General features: G+C 36.2%; 4 protein-coding genes and 1 long non-coding RNA gene across 6 annotated transcripts in view; 1 reads left to right on the forward strand and 4 right to left on the reverse strand.

The window, feature by feature from the left end:
* Nucleotides 1-24,026, forward strand: part of LOC132200328 (leucine-rich repeat-containing protein 24) — a 188,953-nt gene that overhangs the window by 66,391 nt on the left and 98,536 nt on the right. The window lies entirely within an intron of this gene.
* LOC132200403 (putative zinc finger protein 727) lies at nucleotides 2,755-4,707 on the reverse strand. 2 transcript variants are annotated; one of them, XM_059625842.1, is made up of 3 exons: nucleotides 4,465-4,707; nucleotides 4,239-4,303; nucleotides 2,755-4,173 (listed from the first exon to the last, which is right to left on the reverse strand). In XM_059625842.1, the coding sequence occupies exons 1-3, from the start codon at nucleotides 4,638-4,640 to the stop codon at nucleotides 3,410-3,412; spliced, it is 1,005 nt and encodes a 334-aa protein (XP_059481825.1). In that variant the 5' UTR covers nucleotides 4,641-4,707; the 3' UTR covers nucleotides 2,755-3,409. The 2 variants fall into 2 exon arrangements, with proteins under 2 accessions (XP_059481825.1, XP_059481824.1); XM_059625841.1 differs by having other exon boundaries at nucleotides 4,239-4,354.
* LOC132201425 (uncharacterized) lies at nucleotides 10,328-10,866 on the reverse strand. The gene is made up of 3 exons (XR_009442269.1): nucleotides 10,745-10,866; nucleotides 10,540-10,626; nucleotides 10,328-10,473 (listed from the first exon to the last, which is right to left on the reverse strand). It is a non-coding gene; the product is annotated as an uncharacterized LOC132201425 (long non-coding RNA).
* Nucleotides 14,838-16,571, reverse strand: LOC132200207 (zinc finger protein 64-like). The gene is made up of 3 exons (XM_059625483.1): nucleotides 16,362-16,571; nucleotides 16,116-16,228; nucleotides 14,838-16,035 (listed from the first exon to the last, which is right to left on the reverse strand). Exons 1-3 carry the CDS (start codon nucleotides 16,535-16,537, stop codon nucleotides 15,098-15,100), a joined length of 1,227 nt encoding a protein of 408 aa, XP_059481466.1. The 5' UTR covers nucleotides 16,538-16,571; the 3' UTR covers nucleotides 14,838-15,097.
* Nucleotides 21,275-23,155, reverse strand: LOC132200554 (carboxypeptidase B-like). Its single transcript, XM_059626093.1, has 7 exons — nucleotides 23,088-23,155; nucleotides 22,575-22,784; nucleotides 22,413-22,512; nucleotides 21,824-22,357; nucleotides 21,715-21,771; nucleotides 21,576-21,660; nucleotides 21,275-21,517 (listed from the first exon to the last, which is right to left on the reverse strand). Exons 1-7 carry the CDS (start codon nucleotides 23,153-23,155, stop codon nucleotides 21,342-21,344), a joined length of 1,230 nt encoding a protein of 409 aa, XP_059482076.1. The 3' UTR covers nucleotides 21,275-21,341.

Here is a 24,026-nt window from a genome sequence, read left to right on the forward strand (position 1 = left end):
TATTTAATGGTGAGAGTTAAGAGATCTTAAGAATTTTAAATTTAGTTTTTTTTCTCACAGTCTATTTATTTTTTCATGAAATCTTTTTTTGCAAATTTAGCCTTTCTGGTTCACAATCTAAGATACTTTAAAAGCGTCTTCATAAGGAAAAATTGTTTTCAAATTATTTGATTCTTTTTAGACTCTGTCTGTTGTTTTGAAAATCAGTGCCATCATAAATTGTAAAACATAAAAATTCAAATGAAGAATAATTTTATTCAACCTTATAATTAAAAAAAATCATAGTACGCGTAGAAACTTTTTGAAACTTTTTCTACGTTACAAAAACCTTTTTTTACTTTTTGATTGAAAATAGCCTAAGATGTTACATTTTTTTTTTAATAGGAGACCCTCTTTTTTTGTCTAGAATCTGCATATTATGCAAAAGGAAAAAGCAAATTGTTGCCATCCCCGAAGACTTACTTAAAATTAATCTTTCCCGCGACTCACAGCCCCTATTTTGTTCGCATATATTTCAAAAGAGCCCTTATGCGCTTTTCCTTTTGAACAAATTGTGCTCTCGCGTCTTTTAATTACTTTGCGCTACTTGGCAATAACTCGCACGCGACACTATACTTTTCTTTTCCCGGCGGTGGCAATCAAATTAGCGCATTTGCGGCTCAATTAAGCGCACTGTGGCAGTTCTCGCGTCGTGAAGAGATTATGTTCGCCTTTCTGTGCCATTAAGAAGACGCGCTCTTTTTGCTTCCGAATCGCAAAAGCTGCTGCGAGACGAGAAGGGCAAAGTAATCAGCCACCTCATTAACCGAACTCGGCGACGAGTCTTTTGTCAAAATAGAGATATGTTGCTAAAAAAAAATGTGGCGCAGCAGATTTTAATAACAGAGCAGCTAGACGAGCCGCACACAAATTGCTGCTGTTCTATTCCGAGGCCATTATTAAAAAAAAAATCCTTTTTGTCTCCGCTTTGGGGTCGCGTTTTAATATTCAAACTTTTGTTTTTGCAATTTCACCGCTTTGTCTCTCTGCGGACAAAAAACTGTGTTAATTTCGCCAGATCATCATGGTCGTCTGCGGGCTCCGGGCCTTGCTTCTCTCTCGATTAATAATTGTTTTTGTCGCCGGGCGGAATGCTAATTACGCGGGCGAAACAGCAACTAGCTGAATAATATCAGCGTGCGGCAGATCGTCGGCCCAAGTTGCTCCCCGAGGAAAATAATCCGTGCGCTGTTGGTCGCATTAAGGTTTCATCCGAGAGTTGCTGCAATGCGAGTCACATCAAGCTCCCATTTTGCGGCCAACAAAAGTCATTTCGGCTTAAAGTGGATACAAGAGAGAGCAGGGAAGCCGATTTACATCATCATCATTTTTTTCTACTCGATCCTCTCTCGAATAACATCAAAATTGGATTTCATAAATAAGGTTTGGGGGAAAGGGCGAGAACTAATTTGTTTTGCATCAGTTTTCAATACGTTTGGTAGAAACTGAAATTTGAGAAGAGGAAGAACTGAATTTAACTTATAAGTAAATATGATAATTTTTTCTTCTCGGTCAATATGAATCTGAATATTTAAAAAATGTATATGAATTTATAATGTGGGCCTTAAGATAGCATTAAAAATATTAATAATGATTAACAAATCAGAAATTTAACGAACCTAAATTTTGATATTGTATAGGATGTGAAGTAGATTTAGAAAAAATTCCTGATTCATTAATAGCTAATATAAACATCAACACAAAAATCTAGGTGAAAATTGAAATTTAGGAATTTATTGAACGAAAATTTAAAATTTTACTCGGTCTTGGGACACTCACAAATTTCCTGCTTAAAGACCTTTGTTAATAAATTTATTGCTACATGCAATTATTTATACTTTGTTTGTTGAGTAAAAATTTACAAAATTTAACAGCTTGAAACAAAAAGCCCCTCTTTTGTAAAATTTCTAACTCAACGTTGGTTCTAACAGCTTAAATTGTTAATTCACTTTCATGCAATCAGAGTAAATGAACCTCCACATACCACCACCAGGGTGTGATTTTCAATTTTCAAACGCGATGACGAGTAGAAAATTTCAATTGTGCGTGAAGCACACATTGAGAGTTGCAAACGAGGCGAAAAGAGTTCCCGGCGCTATCCGTGGAATGCACTTTTCTGATTAAATATACACACATTGAGAGTCACAAACGTTTTGTTCTCCGCTTTTGTTTAGATCTTTCCATGAAATATGCGTGCGCCACTGGGGCGAAAACACGCGGCACGCAGACACAAAAGGGCGCCGCCGGCGTGGCGAATTTAAGCGACAAAAACAAAAGCGAATTCCGCAACAAATAGTGTAGCGTGTATTTGGGTCGCTGTTTTATGAAAAGGGAACAGAACAGGGCGCTCGTGTGTGTTTGTTTTTCGCATGCCAGCACCTTGCGCACCAAGGCAGCAATTTATGACGCCGCAATAAAAAAGTTTGCTATAAAAATTGCTCCTTCTTAAAATTCACAATTAGTTTAAATTCAATTTAATTTTATAAAGCATTCTAGATTTATCAAAGTTGACAATTCTTGTGAAACTTTAATTTATTTTAGCCAACCAAATGTAATAAAATGATTACAATATAAAAAGAAAATTGCCCATTTGCAAATAATTTTGTTCATCATTTAATTAATTGATAATTAAATAAAATTTAGCTCTATAACTTTTCGGTCAATTAAAAAGCAAATAAGTTAAATAAGTATTTTTAAATTTAATTTTGATTTATTATATTATACTTCAAAATCCTGCAATGTTTCATACAAATTGCTATAGTATTCTTTAAATACCGTCATTTTTCACCACACATTTTCAAATTTGCAGAGATAGGCGCGTTGAATCGCAACGCGATTTATGCATGAATGCGTCGTCCGTGCCCGGCGCGCAATTTATCTAGCGCGGGACAAAATTACATGGGCGGGCGCAGTCGTAAATTTCTCGGCACGGACATTTTTTCTGTTTAGCAAATACGGGCTTGGAAATAATTGAAAACGGCCGCGCGCTCGTGTGCACGTAAATATTTCCCAATTTCAGCGGGCTCGTTGTTTTGCAACGCAAATTCATTCTCGGCCTGTTTAAACTCGCATAAATCCGACTGTAATTACACCGGGCCAAAATGAACTCCGCGTAAAACAGTTCATTTTTCACAAAACCTGGAAACCATTATGAATTATAATAATTTTACATTATTTTCCAACTAAATAAAAAATTAGAATTAATGCAAGGAAATATAGACAAAAATTGAGAGTAAATAAATCATTTTCTCAATTACTATACTTTTTTTTCAAGTTCATTTAAAAAATGAAATTATCTTCCTGGTCTGAAACGCCGTTGGTCATTCAATTCAACTTTTCAGTCAATTCTTTTGGAATATAAATCACAATCCTACAGGAAAATGGCGCTACATTTATTTTCTGATTTGTGATTAGCCATTGAGTTGCTACAGGTAAACTGAGCTCCACATTTTTTGCATGAAACCGATTTTGTATGCTGCGAGAAAGCTTTGGCATTGCAAGTAACTTTGCAAGCAGGACACCTCTTAAAAGAGTGGTTATTTTTTACATGGAGATACAAACTTTTACTGCAGGCAAAGCCACTTGGGCATTCTGGACATTTGAGGAAATTTGATTGTTCGGTATGTTCTTTTGCATTGTGCTGCATTAAGTGACCTCTATTTGAAGTTGTGAAATCACACAACAGGCAATTCATCGTGTGATGAGTTGTTTTAATATGCTTTACGAGCTCATCTTGAGTTTTGAAATAATCCTCGCAATGTTTGTACGCACAAATAAAAGCAATATTCCGATGGTTTTTTGTTACATGATCTTTCAATTCGTCTGTTGTTATGCCACACCATGAGCAGTAAATGCATCCACAAACTTTTTGCATTAGATGAAAAAATTTGACATGAATTTCTCTGTCTAGAAGAGTGTGAAAATATTTTGCACATTGTTTTGAATAATCACACCTTATCGCAATATCTGCATGTGTCATCTTGACGTGCTCAACGATGTCCCCCATACATATTTTACCACAGTAGACGCACTCTTCTTTCATTTTTTCAGCTGGTATTTGTTCAGAATCGTTTCCCTCAACGCTAGTTATAGTTGATTGAGGGAGCTGCACTTCCTTCTGCTGATCTTTATCAGCTAAAAACAATTTTTAAGATCAGTTAACTTGAATCATACAAGATTATTTGGAGAAAAAAAATTACCATCACATTTCTCCTGCAATGAACTTTGATCCTTTTCCATATAAATTTGTGGCCACCACTGCAAACTATCAATTGAAAATAGCTGAAATTTTCCCGCATCATTCTCGAACAACAACCTTGAAAAAGTAGAAATTAAATTTTTTTAATTAATTATTTCTTTCATCAGTAAAAATTTCCAATAAATTTATACTGATCAAAGGATATTTCAAAGAGTAAAAATACATACCTGGCATCTGCAACGCAAATGGAGCAGACAAGGTCAGTGTCTTGAAGCTCGGAAGCCAAATCAGTGTCCAGGTAATTAACACACCACTCGGCAAACTTCGTCTTGTCCAATTCATTCCCACGTATGCCACCATTTATCGCAGGCTTCTCGCAAAGTCGACAAATTTGAGGTCGCATTTTCTATGAGAAGAAATCCTGAGAGAGGAGCTTGGCTTGGTCCAGACCGACCGCCTTGTTTATTGTAAATCAGCTGATGGGGAAATGGGTGCGACATACCTGAGTGCCACCTGCGGCACCTTCGCCGAACTCGCCGAGAAGGTGGAGCCTATTTTAGGTAAAAAAAAGCGCGAAGGGATGCGCTTTTTCCCTCATCACGGGATTATTATAGAAACACGTTTTCAACTTATTGATAAGAGAAATTAGATCTTCGATAATTTGTATCATGAGATTTACCACTTCAAGTGTAAAACTGCAAAATTTATAAATCATACATTTCCGGAGAAAAAGATTAGAGAAAATTAACAATTTTAAGTTTTTTTTTTTATCAAAGTTATAATTTGAAAAACCGCGACTATTTGTGAAATTATTAAATTATTTATTTATTAATAAGAAATATCCTTCATTAGAAAGAAAAAAATCGAATAATTATCCTGGATGCGGAATATAAGAGCTCATAGGGTGTCATTATAGCTTTCTGTAAACTTTCGGCCCTTCTCTCTGCTTTTCTCAATAAATCTTGGAGTGTTTAAAAGTTAGTTATTACTTCCAGATTGCGTCCGCCGACGCCACACGAGCGTGCTGCAACTTTCGGGACGAGTTTTCGTGTTTACACAAGCTCTCTCTAAAAATTTTACCCTTCCCAAGAGTATAGAGTTGGCTTGCTCCATGTAAGACGATGGAGAGAAAAAATAATAAGAAAACATGCACACGACGCGGCTGCTGCTCTGCTATTTCCGTAGCTAGGCCGTAATTCTTGAGAAAAATTTTTGTAGTGAAAAAAGAAAGTCTCGTGATCCATTAGGATTTATTTCAAAACAAATAACTGAACTGAAAACTATTTTAGTTCTCAGCAGTTCATAATTTTTTGGCAAATTTATTTTAAAAAAAGCTAATATGCAAAAAAGTGATGGGTCGTGTTAGGATTTTTCATTGATTTTCTAATTTTTATATTATTTTTTAATTAACAGTAATATATTATAATAAAAACTGTTTTTGTATTTATTAACAGTTAAATTTCACTGAGACATCTTATTGTGCCATAAAGAAGTCATACGGAATCATAAACTCGTTTCAAATTCCCAACTGTCGGCTCATCTCCCCATATTTTGGACGCACGCGGGAAGATGAATTACGATTTAACAGACTCATTACAACAGGCGGCGCATTTCAAAACACGCCGGCGGAAAAGTGAGTGTGATTTATATTATTATGCGACCCGCAGCCACCGCGAACGCATCCCTATGGGAAATGCAAACACATTTTTTGTATAAAAACCTCATGCATCGGGATATAAACACACTCATTTATGAATGGGGGAGCAGAGGTATATGAAATTGCAGGGCGAAAAAAAAAACAGAAAAAATGTTACCCCGAAATAAACACGTTTCATTAACATAATGCTGCATAGCGGTCGCGGATAAATATTTATCTAGCCTCCGAGTGTGTATGATTTATTTGCCGCGAGTGCGTCGCTCATGCTCTACTTCCACCCAGGCCAATTTTTCATCCAAATTTCTCCCCTCGCTCGGAGTTAAAAATAAGAAAAAGCCGTTGTCACGCAAGTGTATTCTTATATTCTCTCAAATTTTTTTTTTTTTTTAATTTAAAAAAAATAACTCATCGGAGTTTTGATTGTGTTCATAAATTGGGAACAAACAAAAATGTTGAAATTGCAGTTTTTTGTTGATGAGGAATTAATCAGTTTTGGGTAAATTGGGGTTTAGATTGATTCTTGTGTCCCCAGAGTGATGAATTTGGAGTTTGTCACGCGCGAAAAATTGAGAGTGACAGAAATCACGCCAAATAACAGTGAAAGTGTCACTTTTCCGGCACACACACTGTCGCGTTGTTTATTCACGTGAAACTCAATATGCATCTGTCGGCGTAATCCTATCTCTGTGATTTTATATTCCACCGAGAGGGACATGAAAATGCATTAAAAGCACAAACAATAGTTGGTACCGATGTACGAACAAAGTTGACAAAGCAAAACAATAAATGAAGCAGTGGTAAAATCAAATTGTTTTTGAATTTATGGAAGTTATAAAAGCAAAAGTTATTTCATGTTCACACTCACAATAATTATTATGTTAAATCTTCCTAGAAAGGATAAATAAAGTAATTAAGAATTCATGTGTAATAGTTATTATAATTGCAAAATCTAGCGTTGGATGAACATCATTTTCAAAACCCACATTATTATTATTATTATTGTTGTTTATTTGTCCACATTGTTACAAGTACATTGTTTACATTCAATTTTTGAAAAACAATACTCTCAATTTAAAAGAAATTTGCCAGAATTAAATCTGACAGACTTATCCAGCAAGTATAATATTCATTACTGATTTAAAACGTATAAAATAGTTTGTATGTAAACAAAATTGAAATTTTGGAGTAAACTAATGAAATAATGGATTGAAATGACCTAAATATAAATTTAATGAAAGACATTTTTCGCAAATATTTAAAAATTACATCAAAAAGTTTCGTCAAAATAGAACTTGCTTATATAATTTACACACAAAAAAATTTTGCTGCTTGAATCATGAAGGTTTCAAAATCACTGTATAGCGGGGTCAACAATTTTGATTGATTACTTAAAATTTAAACAACAAGAATACACACATAAACCCAAAGCGTAAATTCAAAATATATGTATAATGCTAAGAATATACTGGAAAATATACTTAAATTTGCAAGCTAGCGCAATATCAAGCTTTCTTCCTCAAAATATATCACCAAATTTCCCACCAAAAGATCATGCATAGTCTTTAGAGGAGATAAACAAAAGTGACAAAATGTGAGACAACTTTTTTCTTGAAGAGACACACAATATAGGGCATATTTGATATTCAAAACAGCAGTCACGCTCCACCGTGTATCCAATTTGAGCAAATAAATGGGAGATCCACGCCTCCGTTTCGCTCAGCAGCTTTTTCCGCCTTTGAAAATGTAGCAGAAAGAAAAATTGCAAAGGAGAGCTGTTTGTTGACCGGCTGGAGGAAAATCCGACTTTTTGTGGAGAACGCGGGCCAGAGAATATGTGAATCGATTTATCAGTCTGAGCAAAAAAGCAGCGGAAAAAAGTGCCGGCGGTGGTGACACGTCGGAGTTGAGCACATGCAAAGAACATGGCCTCTCGGCTTTTTCTCGTAATGCTCGATTCTCGCCTCTGTCCCTTCGCCTGATCGTCCTACGCCGACCAGACCTTCTTTCCTGTCGATATATTTTCATGCTCGCGGTGGCGGCGGCGAACATATGTGTGCTCGCCGAGAGTGCGGTTTTTTGCATCGACGAGCACACTGATATTATTGTATGGAGACGTCGAATAAAAGAGCCAAGATAGAAGACAGATTGTGCGGCACCCGTGAAGTTACATAAGCTCAGGATAGGGATAAAAAAACTAAAGGGCTGATTTTTTTAACAAATCTGAAAATATCAAGATAGAGACAATTATAGGAAAAGCAAAAATGATTAGGAATATTTTTATTTCTGTAGTATCTTTTTAATTTGCAAAATTCATTTCCTCTCACAAGGTATGCTCCCGAGATGACACACGCCGATTTTGATGAAAGTTGGTATGCAACTTGCACTACCCTTGGGTGTTCTGGAATGGCTATCAAAAGTTGCCCAATTTCACAAGGGAGGGTAGTTTCCATCAAAACGCATGTTAAAAACGATCAGATGTAGGCAACAAAAGCGTCCTCTGTGTATATAATTTGCCTACATCTGATTTCTCCAATGTAATTCAAATTACATGGAGTTTAAGTGGCAAAAATTAAACAAGGAAAATTGGGCAAAAATTAATGACCGTTCTGGGGTACCAATGGGTAGTAGAAGTTGTGCACCAATTTTCATTGAAATCGGGGTGTGTCATCTCGGGAGCATACCTTGTCAGTCGATTTTAATTTAGAGGAGGAGAATGAATATAATACCTACGTTTCTTTAATTACAATAATCATTAATTACTAAAATACTATCAAGAAGCACTGCTTATTTTTTTTTCAAAGTTTGTTTATTTTTAAGCAAAAGACGAATTTGATTAAAGTTTCTGGTTTTGTCGGTTTTATCTAGTAACACTCTTGGACACAGTCAAGAGTTTTAAAATTTTGCATTTAATGCTTCATTTTAAATTCTGTCGCGACATTAAATAAAAACGTACAAACAATGTTTAATTTTATAGAAAAATTTGATTGATAACATATTTAATTATTCTTTTATTTTTGCAATTTCAAATGGCCGTATCAATAAATTGTATTGTTATCTGTTGTTTAAAGCAAGAAATTTGTAAAGTATAAATTATAAAAAAACGTTTCATTACTCCATCAAAACATTTTAATTACTCATAAATTAAATCGCCTAATTTGTTTCCTTTTTTTAATGATATAGCAGTGTATATACCAAAGTATTATTTTTGCAGAATTCACTTTTATTTCAGAAAAAAAGTCACCGCTACTAACTGTGCTATAGTATTTTGCCATGCAGCTTTAATTGGGAAAAACTCATATTCTGCAGCAACGATATCAGTTTAAAATATTACGATACATTTGATCATGTAATTTAAATTAAAAAAAAAAACGACTGGAAATGATATCACAATTTTACAGAATATTTTTGCTGAATCAAACCTGCAGAGACACCGACACCAACATAATATCGCACCTGACACTCTGTTGACCCAATTTGGAGGCTCTGCAGCGGCTCCATTACTTTCCGAATCGCCGGCGGCTTTTCTGCACTCAAGATTGCACATAAAGAATGAGAAGAAGCGCGATGACGAGCAGAGAATAAGAAGAAAAGCTCTTCGTCGTCGGTGGCGGCGTCGCGGTATTGTTTTCTCGCGCGCGCGACTCCGTTTTTCTTTTGTTCGTCAACTCGGTTGCACATTCTGCTTATGCTGTATTTCTGTCTCTTATTGTTTTTATTATTTTTGCATATATATTTTGTATACGCAACCCCGCGGGTCTTGATGAAAAAATAAAATGTGAAAATATTCCTATTTTGAGTGATGACGACTGCAAAAAACCCCCCCGAAAGCTTAATTTGTGAAATGGTCTCGTGAAATAAAAAATACATTTATATAAATTAATCCTGCACGTGAGTGGAGTAAAAAAACGACTTGATATGTATTGGCAGGGCCAGAGATTAAAAGAGAGCAGTGATTAAATCGATCGGATTGCGGTTCAAAAGCACCACAGGTCATCATCAGCGTGGCACAAAGCGAGCGAGCGAGAGAGGTTGCGCCGATAATCACACAGACAGAGCGAGTAATGCCACTTTTTCCCAGCTCCTCAAGTAAAAATCGTGTGCCATTAAATAGCCTTTCCGAAACCTTTCAATATCTTTTAAGAAACCTTTATCCCTTCATGTAGTTGAAATGGAAGCTGAAGCCATTCGCAAACCTTTCAGATGCCATTATTTTGAAAAATTAATGGCTTCGGAAGGTTTTGAGGGAAGCCTTTACGAAACCATTCCGATCGCTGTAACAAGCCCTTCCGTAAGCTTTCATAGCGACGCTTTATTCTTTTGTAGCGACACCTTTCAGAGCGCTTTCCGAAGCCTTTCAGGTGAACAGTGACGTCATTTATTTCATGACGTCACAGGGAATAAAACATTTAGAAATTCGTTTTTGGTGACTATTTATTGTCAAAAAATAGAAAAAAATCACAATAATTTCAAATGGAACTCACTCGTCATCTTGCCTAAAAATCCTTTATCCGATGAGAGAACCAAATTGTCGCGCGTCTGTTTCTATGCCGAGCGGGCGCATCATTTGCACTTGCAGCAACTGAAATCATAAAAGAGACGCAAACATTAATTCGAGTCATTTTAAAATCGTTTTTTAATCACATACCTGCTAGATATTTGTTCCCCGCACTTTTGAAGCTAGAGCCTATAAGGGTTGGTACCTGGGCGCCGTACTAAGGAGGCTGCTGCTCATCTGAAAACAAATTAAACGCGTTGTATTAGCCGCAGTGATCTTTTTTTAATTGCATTTTTTTAAATTATTTTCTTCTGAATTTCTCGATTCAAACTTTAAATTACAAAAGAAAACTCACCTTAATATTTAACAGGCAATCGGCGTTTTCTTCAGCTGTGCATAAAGCGGGCGAATAGCGAATTTTGAAGATTTTTTCGGCAGCATCTCTTGTTTAACAAACCATACCGGCCAACCGCCGAGCGCGACTGAAGAGAAACTCGCATGCTCACAAAGGGGATGAAATGTGGCAACCTGGGGACTATTGTGTGTGCCGTGCATTACCTGAACTGCATAAGGAAGCATGCAGCAAAACACTTAACAATAGGCACAGCGGATCGGGTCGTCCAAAATATAAAGAAATAAGAGATGCTCGCTGCAGCCCAAAACACAAGTTTATCACTGCGCTGCCTAACCTCCCTTTTCTTACAACCCAAATTTTCTTTAATTAATTATGCAAATCTGGGAACTCTGATAAATTTTAAAATATCATATTAAGAATCAGAATAAAAAACTGCATCTTTTGGTGGTTGTCAAAATAAAAATTTATTAATTTAAGGGTTTAAGGTCACTTGTGCAGGGGTCAACCCTTAGCACATATTAGAATAAAAACTTTTGCTTGCATTGCATCTTATAATTTTGGACTGATGAGTGGTAGAACCATATTTTTCTGTTAATTACGTGCAAAGTATTATCAACCATTAGTTTTGTGTGATAGACACGTTTTTTGCCATTCCTAATTTTATTGTAGTTAACCTGATAGAGGAATGAATCTTTCAAGTATATAACTTTCATTAGATATGTTAACGAGACTCACAGAAAAATTATTACTTAGTTGCGACCTTTTTCTTGAATACATTTTTGCAATTTAAGTGCAAAATTGAGAAATTAAGCAAGTTGTTAATAATCTAAAAAAACAATTTCATAATATTTATTTGAAGGGATCAAAACTGCATCTTTTGTGAAAATTTGACATAATTATATCAAACCGTTCTCGAGATAATTAGCAAAAACTGAAGTTTCGCCGCCAAAGTAAGGAACGCTTGAAAGCGGAGGTCCACTTGCAGCAAGTGTGTGTCGGCGCTAAAAGAGATTTTATTTTTTGGTGAATGCAAAAATGTGTATCTCTGGTTCTATCAGTCCGATTTAGGTGATTTTTAAAAAATCCAATGTATTTTCTAAAATTAAAAAAGAAAGGTAATATGACAATTAAAGCCAGCTTTAAGGCAAATGCCTCAATTTAATTTTTTCTCAAAACTTAAAAATGAATTAATTAATTATTTCTTTATCAGGTATGAATTAACGGAATTTGAAAAAATTATCCTGAAATATAAATGGTTAGATTTTTCCGAGATTATAATTTATTACTGGTAATAGAACTGATAAATATAAAATAATTAATTAAATTTTGTAATAATTATTTTTGTAAAATTACTTTCTATAAGCAAAATGTTTAAATGCAATCTATTTAGTATTAGCATACACGCGCAAAATCGTATTTTATTTTTGCTTAGTTCAAACTTTCATTGCTTCAATGATCAAATGAAGTTATTTTTAATAATAAATATTTTATATTTTACTTCAAACTGCTCTTCTCCCGCCGTGCACTTTAAAGTTTTCTTGAGAAAAGCTGAGGCGCGACGTTGCATTTTCGACATAGGGCTCGTAAACACATTCCCGACCGCGGGCCAAGCAGCAAGCAGCCAGGGATGGAATAATTTTAACAAAAAAAAAAAGGATCTTTCCTATTATTATTGCAAGCCGCGGGAGGCTTTGTTAGCACAGCGGCGCGGGTGCATGCAGTTGATGACGTCATTGCATTATGCTCAAACGCACGCTGCACTATGAAAAGCTACAGAAAGGCTTGGGACAGGGTCGCGAGATAAATAGAAAAAAATCAAAGATACGCGAACGAGCTGAATGGTTGCGGAATGGCTTCTGAATGGGTTCGTAATTCACGGGGAAATTGTCAACACGTAAAATATAATATTAAAGGCTTGAGAAAAGGTTGGGAAAGGTTTCATCAAAGTAAGAGAAAATTGGTCGTTTTCTTGACGGTCTTTAGAAAGGTATCTTAAAGGTTTCGGAAAGGTTTAAAATCTCTCTGAATGGCTTTGGAAAGACAAGTTAAATGTTTCAGAAATGTTACGGACAGGAAACAAATTTTACTTGAGTCTCTCCGCAAAACCAGGGCCCACGGCTGCTTTTCCGATGACGGCAAAAGCGACGCGACTTATTGGCTTCGAATGATAGATTCGATGGATATAGAGACGCGCGCGCTTTGATTGCTTTTCACAGCCGATCCGCCAGCACGGCCAAGCTTGAATCTCATTTTTCCACATGATGCAATCAGAGTTTGATGTTTGCAAAACGGGACGATTTGCGTTGGCAGCGAGGAAAGGTAGTGCAGGTGGTTTTCAATGGGAAATAGCATCTGTTGATTTATTCTAGTGCTAAATTGAGGATTTTTAAATTAAATTTGATATAATTCTAGGCATCTGTTCGAGAGAGAAAATTTTTATGCAAAGAAATCTGGAGCCCATTGGAGCCCATATTTTGTAATTTCAGCTTGTATCCGTCAAAATTGTTCAGCTGTGCAACAAAATTAATTTCAGTTTTAATATTTTTGTTCTAGAATTAATTATTATTTTTTTAAATATAATTTTTTTGTATTATCCTTATTTCCTCCAAATTAAAACGTGATTTCAGGAGAAATATCAATAATAAAAAAATAAAAAAACTGTAGATAATGAGAAAATTTAACTTAATAAGCCCAATACAAATTATAAATTTAAAAATAGTCAATGAGTAATAATAACTTAATTATTATTTTTAAATATGCCCTGTACAATTTAAAGTTATTTAAAATATTATAATTTTTTTTTTTAATTTTGTTCCTTTTGATACAATTTTTAGTGATTAATAATATGCTGTATGCCATCTGAGCACTTGAAATGCATTTTACTTTACAATTTATTGCAATAATAAATTATTTTAAGCTATTAGAAAAAATATAAAGAAGCCAACGAGATATAGTGCGTTATTTAAAGTAATGAAATGATTCACATACCTTGAGCATTGGTGCTTCTTTTATGATATTTCTAGTCCCTATACAGAATTGTATTGAAAATTGCATTATGGCTCATCTTATCTTAATAATGGAAAGGAAAAATGTACAATTTTAAAAATAACCACTTCAGCCGTGCCTTAAATAGACTAATGCAGCATTATCAATGCCACGCTTTTCCCGTGTATACATATTTTCAGCTTCAGTAGTAACCCAACTTTTTGCATTTCATTTTCCAGATGAAAATTTCATCCTCAACTAAACGCAAGCAAATCCCAGGTCCATTTGTATAATATTCCATCGAATTGCATTTATATATAATAGAAGAGTCTCTCGGTGATTTCTCTTCCCTATAACGTGCGCACATATAATGCACGTAATCCCCTTTTCCGCAAGGCCGTCGCATTAGTTTCCAATAAAGTTGCTGCTCTCCCGACTATTTTAATTCCGCGTGCATTTACTTTGACAAGAGGGAAAAAGCAGGTCGCTGCAGGCCTTACGTCATTTTTTTTCTGCTTTCTCGTTATTTGCGTTCATTTGCCTCGAGAAACGCGCAGACGATTGAATCCAAAAGCAGCCTCGGTGGAAATTCGCGATGTTTGCTTTTGGTGAATGTGCGCGCCGAGCGTGTACACCAGCCATGTGTAGTCGCGGCGGCAGTTTATTGCGTATGCAGCCTTTTTATACACCCTTGCATATGTGAAGCAAAGCAGAGAGCGCTGCGGTTCGGCGCGGCCTCTGCTCAATATTAATTCCGAAAGAGATCAAAGCGCTTGTTTGTCCAAGTAACCGTGCGTGCGCGCGTGTGGTGCGTTTTTTTTCTTTTCCGCCTCAAAAAATCTAATAGGCTGCTGAGGTTTTCATATTTTTGGGCTGCAGGTTTTTAAATCTGCACGCGGCGCCGGAGCAGGCCCCTTTGAATTTTTGTGGTTTTGGACACTAAAGCTAAAAATAAATTGATTTTGTTTTTGCTAGAAACAAAGAGGTCTAGAGAATTTTTCCCTACTGCTTCGCTGTTTCATTTTAAAATTCAATATTTTGAAAGCGATGATTTTATTTTTATTGTTTACTTTATTTATATATCTTTAGCCACTAATAACACCCATATACATCTTACATACATTAATATTTAATTAATAATTAATATTAATTAATTTGATTCCAAATCTCATACTGAGAATTTTGAAATGAAATGCTTCTTTTTTTTAATTCATGCGATTTTGATTTATTTATTTAAGTTCTAAAATGATTTTAGAAACAATTTTATTAAGTATAATTTCACTTTTAGATGAAAACCCTCTGTTTCCTCAAGTCGACAGTTTTTTAGAACTACAGTCATAATAATTTTCACATATCACTTCTATAATTTCAAGCTGTTTCATTCTTTAGAGGAAAATATTGAGATAGCAGGAAATTGCTGTAGTTGACGCTCAAATGCATTTTGCTAATGTGGCATTGCAAAGCCGTCTTCATTGTGAAAATTTGACCACAAAAATCACATGTGAGTGGCTGTCCTTTGCACGTCCTCAAGTGCTGTCTGTTCAAACCACGACAAAAACTCTCAGTTTTGCACTTCCAACACCAAACTAAGGTGAAATGACAGTCAAATGATTTCATCGGAACGAGTATTTGGCACGCAGGGCAAACTCTAAACCTGTGTTTCAGATCAAGATGCTCTTTTAAGGCTACTTTGCTCACTAGAAAAATGAAACATTGTGGGCACTGGAAAGACTCCTCCGTCTTCAGGTGCTTTGTAGCCTCATGATGAGCCAGATGGGCATTATTACTAGATTCATATTTGCACATTGAGCACTTGAATTTTTTTATCTCTTGCAAGTTTTTGTGTTCTTTGGCCCAATGTTTGTCAAAGTCAGCTTGAGTTTTGAAATAACTAACACATCTTCTATTTTTACATCTAATAGAAATGTCAGAATGCACTTTTCTCATGTGAAGAGCGAATTTTATAGGGGTTAAGTTGCGCTTCTCACAGTAAATGCAAACAAGAAAAGGTTCAACCTTTGGGGTCAAGTGAAATTTTCTTATGTGATCATCTTTTTCCTTCAAACTTTTGAAGAAACTAGTGCAACTCTTTTTGTAATCACACCTTAAAGCTATATCTGGGTGAATTTTGAAAACGTGCTGAGCCACGTAGCCTTTCTGATTAAAGCTTTTGTTGCAATAGACGCACTCAAAACTCGAATTTTGCGCTTGCTTCTGGTCAGGGCCATTCTTTTTCTTTCCACCTGATAGCCAAAGATTAATTTCTTCCGCATCCAAAGACACCGAACAGGGCAGGACCTCTCCAGCTGGAAATAAAATTGATTTAAAATCGCTATTGAAATAAAAAACTACATATATAAATTGCATAAATTAATAAAATACTAACCCTTGTAGCTATTAAACAGGGTTCTAGCATTATCCGGCACCAAATCTGGCCACCAGCAGAGGTCATCCGACGTAGCAACTGCGGCTCCATTTACCTTATTTTCATGGACGAACCTTAAAAAAAAATATTGGTGTTAAAATTTTTAAATAATTCCGGTTATTTAAGAGTCAATTTGAAATTTTAAGTTGCAAAAGAAAAAATTAATCAAATATAACATACAAATTACGGCAGTGAAAAATTTTATACCTGGCGTCCCAAACGCAGAAGTAACAGAAAAAGTCGTCGTCCTGGATCTTGTCAGCAAATTTGATGTCCAAATTAACCGAAAACCACTTTTCCAGCTTTTCCACGTCCAGTTCCGACGCACGGTAGCCACCTTCAGCCCCTGGGCGGTCGCAAAATCGGCAAAACTCGGCGCACATGTTTCGGCGACATGCAGTCTGGCGTGACTTTTGGTTGGAATGGCAATCAAGCAGCTGGTCCGATGTTCCGTGGCGCCTTCAAAGCTATCAGGAATCAACCTCGATAGCCTTATTTGAAGTCGAAAAGCGCGAAATGAGCATGGCAGAATGTAATAATGAATTTTGCAAGCAGACATAGATCCATTGTTAATGTTTATGTTTATATAGAAAATCTGAGAATTGGATTTTTGAAATTCTAGCAATATTATTGAGTAATTCAATCAGGCTTTTCAGGAAGAAAAATTTTAATTTTAAATATTTTTTTCTAATTTAAAAAAAAATTAGACAGTCAAATATAATTATAATCTTCGACAGAAAATAAACTTACTTAGCTTAGAAATAAATTCTGAGCTTTCTTAGCTTTGGAGATAATAATATCATTTATTGTTTGTCTATTCTACATAAGTAAAATGCCAAAAATAATCAATAATTCATTCATTTTTCTGTTTAATTTTTTTGAAGATAAGAAATTTAAAAACTTGTTTATCTTACAGGAATATCAATGTTCAAGTCAAATTCATAATTAAGTCAGAAGTTAATTTAAAATTTAATTCTCCTATGTATATTGTAGACTGAAATGTACCTGAAAATTATTTTTAAGTAATTAATTTGCTTAAAATGCTTATCGTGGCATCCAACATTAAATATTCGTAATGTTAAGTGGGACCAATAAGCCAAATCAACGTTACTGAAAAGTCACTTTGCCAGCGTCGACAAAACAACAAGTTTCCATTTAATATGCCTTTTTAATAGCAGATTCCGAGTATGCACGTTTTGTACAATAGAAACCGGGGTTCATTCTCGTTCGACCGGCGTTTGAGGGCGCGTTTTGTGGTCGAGCGACCCACATTATGAATTCGGTTTGATATGAGAGGGTTACGTTCGTATTGGTCTTTGTGCAGAGAGCGCAACTGAATTAAACCGAACGTTGTGTGTGTGTCGGTTCACAGAAAATTTATCAATATACACTGTGGACGCGGGCGGCACTTGCTCTCAATTACGGCCTGTGATCTACGCGAGAGCGCGCGTGTCGGCACATAAGAGAAGGATTAATTGCGCTAATTGCATTCCTCTATACTTGTGCACTCTGGCAGTGTTTAGTTCTGCTGCCGGAGTCCAATTCGTTTGCAAGAGAGAGAGCGCCGAGTGCAAATATTGATGTAGCTGTCCAGCACCGCCGGGTTTAATTTCGAACATCTGGTCGGGGTTGATTTGATCGGCAGATAAGCGGGCTGGGCGTCAAGGTGAGACGTAAAATGCGAATATTGTTTGTGCAACGCGAGATAAAACGCGGTTGATAAGATAATTTATTTGAAGAATCCAATTTCAATTTGGTTCAGATCAAATTACTTTTTAGCAAGATCTTCTTTTATGCAGTTAATTCATTTTTTCTATTGTGAAAATGCATACTTTTTTTATTCCTATATCAAAATTTTATAAGCTATTTTTTAGTTCGTCGTAATCCTGAAAAATAGAATTTCAAAATTTCTCCTATGAAATTTATTTTTAACGTCAAATAATTAGTGATGGTAATTTGAAAATAAGATTCGAATTTGTTCACTTATTTTGAAACTCATTATTTGAATGGAGGGAGTCTGTATATTTTTTAAAATTCTTATAATAGCAAAACAATTGAAAATTAATAACAGAAAAGTAGTTAACAGTTTCCTTGAACATTGGTAATTCTTTGATTCCTGAAAGCCAATGATCAATATTTCAATATATAATAAAAAGAGGGAAATAAATATTGAAAAAATGTCAGAGCCCAAAGAAGTTACACATGCCAATCAGACACAGAGCATCCCCAATTGCTTTTGATCGTATTTCCGTTCCGAGAATTGTAAAACCATCTAAAATATATCCGGCTCTTTCTGGTTAAATTCTGTGCACACGAATTTATTTTTTCCTGTTATACAGTTAGCAGAAAGCCTGAATTTGGTTATTATCAAATATCAGAAAAAATCTCTGCCCACACATATCATTCATTCATTTGAATCTTACAACAAAATTAAAATTAATTATTAAGGACATTCTTAAAACAATTTTATTATATTCGATAAAAAAAGTTGAAATGTTTAATATTTAAATGATTGATTTGAAACTGCCAACAAAAGGATATAACTGTGCGGAATATTGAATGTTCATATATTATTCTCCTTAAATATTTTTTCATAAACTTTGAAATATCATAACCTTCTAGAAAAGTAATTATATTTTGTTAACGTGCTTCTCAATGGAGATTTTTTCTATAAAATAACATCCTAGTTTTAAAAGCGCTAACTATTTTCAAACGGAGACAAAAGCCGCTTTTCCTACATTATTGATTGAGTCGTCCACAACTCGTTGCGATGTAATTTTTTTCTACCCAGCGGAGCTAGGCTATGTTTGTTTTATTGTCCGTTGGTGATCATTTTTTGCCACCAATGACGCAAATCGCCGGCAGTGGCTTTTGAATTTTCCTGTTGATTTTCCGGCTCGGCGTGACACATACATATATTTTACGTCTCTTTCCTTTGCTCTCATTCCGCATACATTCGGAGAAAGAAAAAAAGACAGCATGATAAGAATTCGACGCGTATCCGCTGGAAGAATTTTCCCATCGGTTGGCTTTTCTCTCTCGCTCGTATTATGCAGGTTAATAAAAATGCTCCTCGGCTCGCCTTGTGATCTACTTGATATTCGGCGCACAAACACGCGTGTGCTCACCTTTCCGCCACCGCGCTTCTTTTATTTTGTGTAACAGAATACCTGCCTGCGCCTGCCTCTCTGCCCGTCCTTTCTTTGCCCAGGCAGAAAAGCAAAAGGGTTGCTACAGCACCTCAGCATAGTTTGCCCAAGTTTGAAGCCGCCTTGAATTCTTTTCCACGGAAAAGATGCTTCCCACGTGTCATTTCTCTCGTCGAATTTGCCTTTCTCCTCGCAATTATATCCTAAAAAGTTAGTACACATACGTCATTCTCCCTTTCCATTTTTTGTACAATTTTTTTCGAATTTAGGTGAATATCAATGTAATTTTTTTTTTGTAATGGAAGAAAACAAGTTAACTATGTGCATGTATAAAATTACAAAAAAGCTTGTAATTTGAATCAATTTGCACTAACTGGCACCTGTAAGTTTCTATTCAATCTTGAATTGGCAAATTTTGCAAACACATCTCAAAACCCGGCTACAAAATTTTTTCTAGTGATTTTTGACAACATAATCTCAAATAAGGGGGTGTATTTTTTGTTAAACTTTTTATTGAAATCTGTATGTTTAAATTAAAAAAATAAATAAATAAGGAGGGACGTTTTTGATTAAAAAAATCGCAAAATAGAGGATATTAAACTATTTCTTGGTGATTTGAATTTAAAGTCAGCTTTTCCTCGATGGGTTTTGTGAGTTGTATTATTGAGGAAAAGCTGACTTTATATTTAATTCACCGTGAATTAATTAAATTGGAATGTAAAAAATTTCCAATATTGAACTGTTTTTATAATTTAATAATAGTCTTAAAACGGTCTCAAGAATAAAATCTAACCTTAAATAAACTTTTATTTTTATCATTAACCATAAGTTAGATATATATTTTTTTTTCTTTTTTTCAATTAAAAGCATTCACGAGCCACAAATTTGGCCAGCGTGCAAAATACACCCACGTTTTGCGAAAGGGTCGCACTCACTCTGCGTGCTTCGAATTCCCGAGTTCTTTTTCTTCGCCCAGCTGTGTGTTGCGAATTTCCACCAATTTCCATCCGTAATTGAATTTGGCCGCACATAAATTAGATTTTAAGTGACGAGCTTTATTTCAAACGAAATTGCTTTTCCGCTTTACACAGCTAGAAAAAAATCAAATTGCTCTCCTTTAATTAAAGTCAGAGTGGCCAATCATTGTATTATGCATGTGTGTGCTGGTGTGCGTTTCCATTGCGTAAACGCCCGGCCGAAAAAATATGGTGCCAGGTTGACAATTTACGCGGCACGGATGAAATTGAATTTGCATTATTTATCACGCTGCTTTTCTGCTGCACTCGTCCCGGAATGCCGTGGGTCCACAAAAGAATTTGAGACGTAAACAAGGCGCTTGACCCCAAGAGGGAGAGCAGAGTGCATCCGGCGGCGACCGCCTTGTTTATTGATTCGGCCCGAAATAAATCTTTGCCCAAACAGAGCGCACTCACCTTTAACATCCATTCTTTCCTTGTTCCAAAAATGTCCACAAAGGTAAATATTCACAAATTGTCACAGCGCTCTTCTAAAAGGGCAATACGAGATCAATATAAAGCGAGTAAAAAAATTTGGAGTTGAAATGGAAAGAAAAATATTTTCATCTTGATTGTGCTAAATGTTGATAAAAAGTTGCCACCAAAGACACATGATTATACTCTATTTCATTAAAAAAATCTTGAAATTCTTCTAAATAATTATATAAAATAATACTCACTATAGAAAATTAATCGTTGAGTCATTTTCAAAGACTGAATATTATTTAGAAATATTTGTGATGTGATTTTTATTGCCATTTTTATTGACTTGTTGTAAAGACAAATTGGAGATGTACGATTTATGTCTGATGCAATAAATATTGATGTAATCTAAACTAATCTAATTGATGTAACAGATTAAACAGAAACTTGCACAAATTTATTGTAATTTTAAAACATTTTTTCATTTGAATAGGCACTATCAATTAGTTTGACGGAGAAACAAATAAAGACAAGAAATTGATGTTAGATGACTTTTAAAAGTTTATTAATCTCATTTTCAAATCTATTGGATGCACAAATTAAGCGCTGGCTGCGATGACCTTGACGCCCTCCCAGACCTCAGCAACGGTGGGAGCGATGAGTGATGCAGGAGGATCGAATCCATTGGGACCACCGCCGGGAAGCTCAAACTGGAAGACGAGAGGAATGCCGACGGTGTCGTAAGCGTAGTCGCGGCTCGCTCCGTACGAGAAGTCTAAGCGATTGAGCCAATTTTATTAAAGCAAATGGGATGTATTGAGTGTAGAACTTACAAACAGTGCTGGCGAATGGTCCAACGGTGTATTGGAATCCGTTGACGGCCTGGATGGCGGAGTTGGCGGCCTGGGCAATGTCGTCCTGCAGACATTAAAAATTAGTTTTCATGGACCAAACATTTGAAGCGTATCTTACCAATTGTTGGGCGTTGGCCGGAAGGTCAGTGGTGTATCCGTATGGGTAGGTCAGGAACTAGATTTGAATAATGAGAAGAAATAATTGAATTGAAAAGTAAAGGACTCACGCCTCCGAAGCTGTGGAAGGTGATGAAGGCGGCGAGGTTGGGGGTGGCGGCGAGGAAGTCGGCGAGGGCCTTGCTCTCGGGCTCGGAGTAGGCAGCGGCGCCCGCGAAGGTGTCGGAGCAGGCGTCGGTGGTGCCCTCGGTGCCCCAGCTGATGTCAAAGTTCCTGTTGGGGTCGGTGCCGAGGCAGGTGGAGCCGGCGTTGGGGCTGCGGGTCTTCCTCCAGAAGCGGTCGTCGGTGAACGAGAACGAGTAGCCGTCAGGGTTGGCCACCAGCAGGAAGTACCAGTCGTTGGCGTCGAGCAGGGCCTGGTTGGCCGCCAGGTTCTCGGTCAGCTCGTTCAGGGCGTTGAGCGCGGCCGGCACTCCGAGCCACTCGCGTCCGTGGATGCCAGACTCGACGAAGATGCCCTTCTTGCCGGCGCCGTTGGACAGCTTGACCACCCACAGGGTGCGGCCCTCGGTCGACGAGCCGATGTTCTCCACGGTCACGAGAGACGGGAAAGCGGCGGCCACCTCGTTCACGTAAGCTTCGACCTACGAAAAATGTGTTATTTTGATACCAATGCTAACGTTGAATCTTGAGGCAAACCTCTTCGAAGGTGAGGAACCTGTCCAGGGCGGGGGCGCGACCTTCCTTCTTCTCGGCAACACGCAGCTGCTGCAGCTCGCTCCTTTCGCTCTCAACAATACTGTGCATTTTGAATAATTACAATTAATTTTCGGGGTTTGAAAGTGATTAAAAATAAATTACACTCCAACGTCTTCAACGATGACCTTGGGGCTCAGGCGCATCCTGTTGAGGGTGGTGCTGGCGAGGGCAAAGTTTTCGGGCGAGACCATGATGGAAGCGGCGCGTCCAGGTGCGGGGTTGACGGTGAAGTAAAACTCGGGCCTGCTCATCAAGGGCGCCAGGCGAGCAGTCTCCTCATGGCTGAGGACTTTGGTCTGCAGCACTTGGTATCTGATTTTTTAAATTTTTTAAAATAAAAAAAAAAACATTTTTATCTCAATATTTGAGAAATTTTAGAAAATTTTATAATTTTGCAGCACTTGGTATCTGATTTTTTTTATTTTAAATATTTTGAAGTCTAAAAACTTTTCATTAATTTAAATTGATAACAAATTTTGAAATATTTCTCACAACGAAATTACTGAATTTTTTGTAATTATTGAATGCATATGAAATACATTATGTTTGTGCATAACAAATGCCTCGGAGTAAAGAAATTTTGCTAGTAGAAAGTAAGAAATTCAAATTTTATACCCAGAGTAGGATTTGTAGGCGAGGGCAGAGCCCGCGAGGGCAAGCAGAAGGCACAGGGCGGCTTTCATGGTGGAACTGACAAATTGTCACGGTCGTGCCTCCAGTTTATATAGCTCGGGATTTGTTTGATAAGACGCGCGAAACGAGTGATTTTTATCTGACGCACCACGCACCGAGGGTCTGCTGCTCACCTGAGGCCGACTTTTGCCCTCCACGCGCTGAGCAGACCTGTCTGTGGGCGCTTATCAATAATTACAAGTGGCGACGGTCCCCTCGCTTGATTTTTTATTGTTTATCTACATTTTCGCTATAATTCAGCGCGTGACTTTGTAACCAAAAAGTAATCAATGTGGTGTGAATATTGATACAAATTCTACTGCCAGACGATGCATCGAGTAAATTATGGATTGATAAGTGATTTGCCTGATATGCATGCACGGTTTTTAATTAAAAATTAAGTGCAATTTCACAATCAAATGTTCATTGCGCAATTTGAGGTGCTTAAATTTTTTTTCCCAATCTACCAAATTTTATGAATAATATATCTAACCACATAAGTTTCTTGTTAAACTAGAATTTTTATAATTATTTGCATTATAAATAAATAATAATAGTTTATCAAAAATTGAAATAATTTTTCATACATTTAATTCCAAAATTATATATATTTTAGAAATCGTAATATACATTTTTTCTGTTCAAAAACAAAATAATTTTGCGTACGCACAATGATGAGGAATTTATCACTTAATTAAGGTGGATTTAAAAAATATGCATTATATAATAAAATTGCAGCATTGCAGTAGCAGTAAATATTTAAAATTTTGAAATGTGGTATGAAATTTAATCAATAAATTACTTATGCTATGAAGGGTAAATTTGTAGCACCTTGAATCTGTTGTGTTGTATGGTAAAGATTCATACCAATAGTTGGACGGT

This window comes from Neocloeon triangulifer, unplaced genomic scaffold (genome assembly GCF_031216515.1).
Source record: "Neocloeon triangulifer isolate White Clay Creek 2 clone unplaced genomic scaffold, ASM3121651v1 ptg000014l, whole genome shotgun sequence".
NCBI classification, from domain to species: Eukaryota; Metazoa; Arthropoda; class Insecta; order Ephemeroptera; family Baetidae; genus Neocloeon; species Neocloeon triangulifer.

Bases quoted from the DNA above. Each gene is read 5' to 3' on its own strand.
- LOC132200403 (XM_059625841.1), bottom strand. From the start codon at position 4,640: ATGCGACCTCAAATTTGTCGACTTTGCGAGAAGCCTGCGATAAATGGT. The intron at 4,355-4,464 runs GTATGTATTTTT...TACTTTTTCAAG, and splicing joins ATTTGCGTTGCAGATGCCAG to GTTGTTGTTCGAGAATGATG. The intron at 4,174-4,238 runs GTAATTTTTTTT...AATTGTTTTTAG, and splicing joins ATTGCAGGAGAAATGTGATG to CTGATAAAGATCAGCAGAAG.
- LOC132200207 (XM_059625483.1), bottom strand. From the start codon at position 16,537: ATGTGCGCCGAGTTTTGCCGATTTTGCGACCGCCCAGGGGCTGAAGGT. The intron at 16,229-16,361 runs GTATAAAATTTT...TTTTTTTTTAAG, and splicing joins TTCTGCGTTTGGGACGCCAG to GTTCGTCCATGAAAATAAGG. The intron at 16,036-16,115 runs GTTAGTATTTTA...TTTTATTTCCAG, and splicing joins CCTGTTTAATAGCTACAAGG to CTGGAGAGGTCCTGCCCTGT.
- LOC132200554 (XM_059626093.1), bottom strand. From the start codon at position 23,155: ATGAAAGCCGCCCTGTGCCTTCTGCTTGCCCTCGCGGGCTCTGCCCTC. The intron at 21,772-21,823 runs GTGAGTCCTTTA...ATTCAAATCTAG, and splicing joins CCTTCCACAGCTTCGGAGGC to TTCCTGACCTACCCATACGG. The intron at 21,518-21,575 runs GTAAGTTCTACA...TCAATCGCTTAG, and splicing joins ACCATTCGCCAGCACTGTTT to ACTTCTCGTACGGAGCGAGC.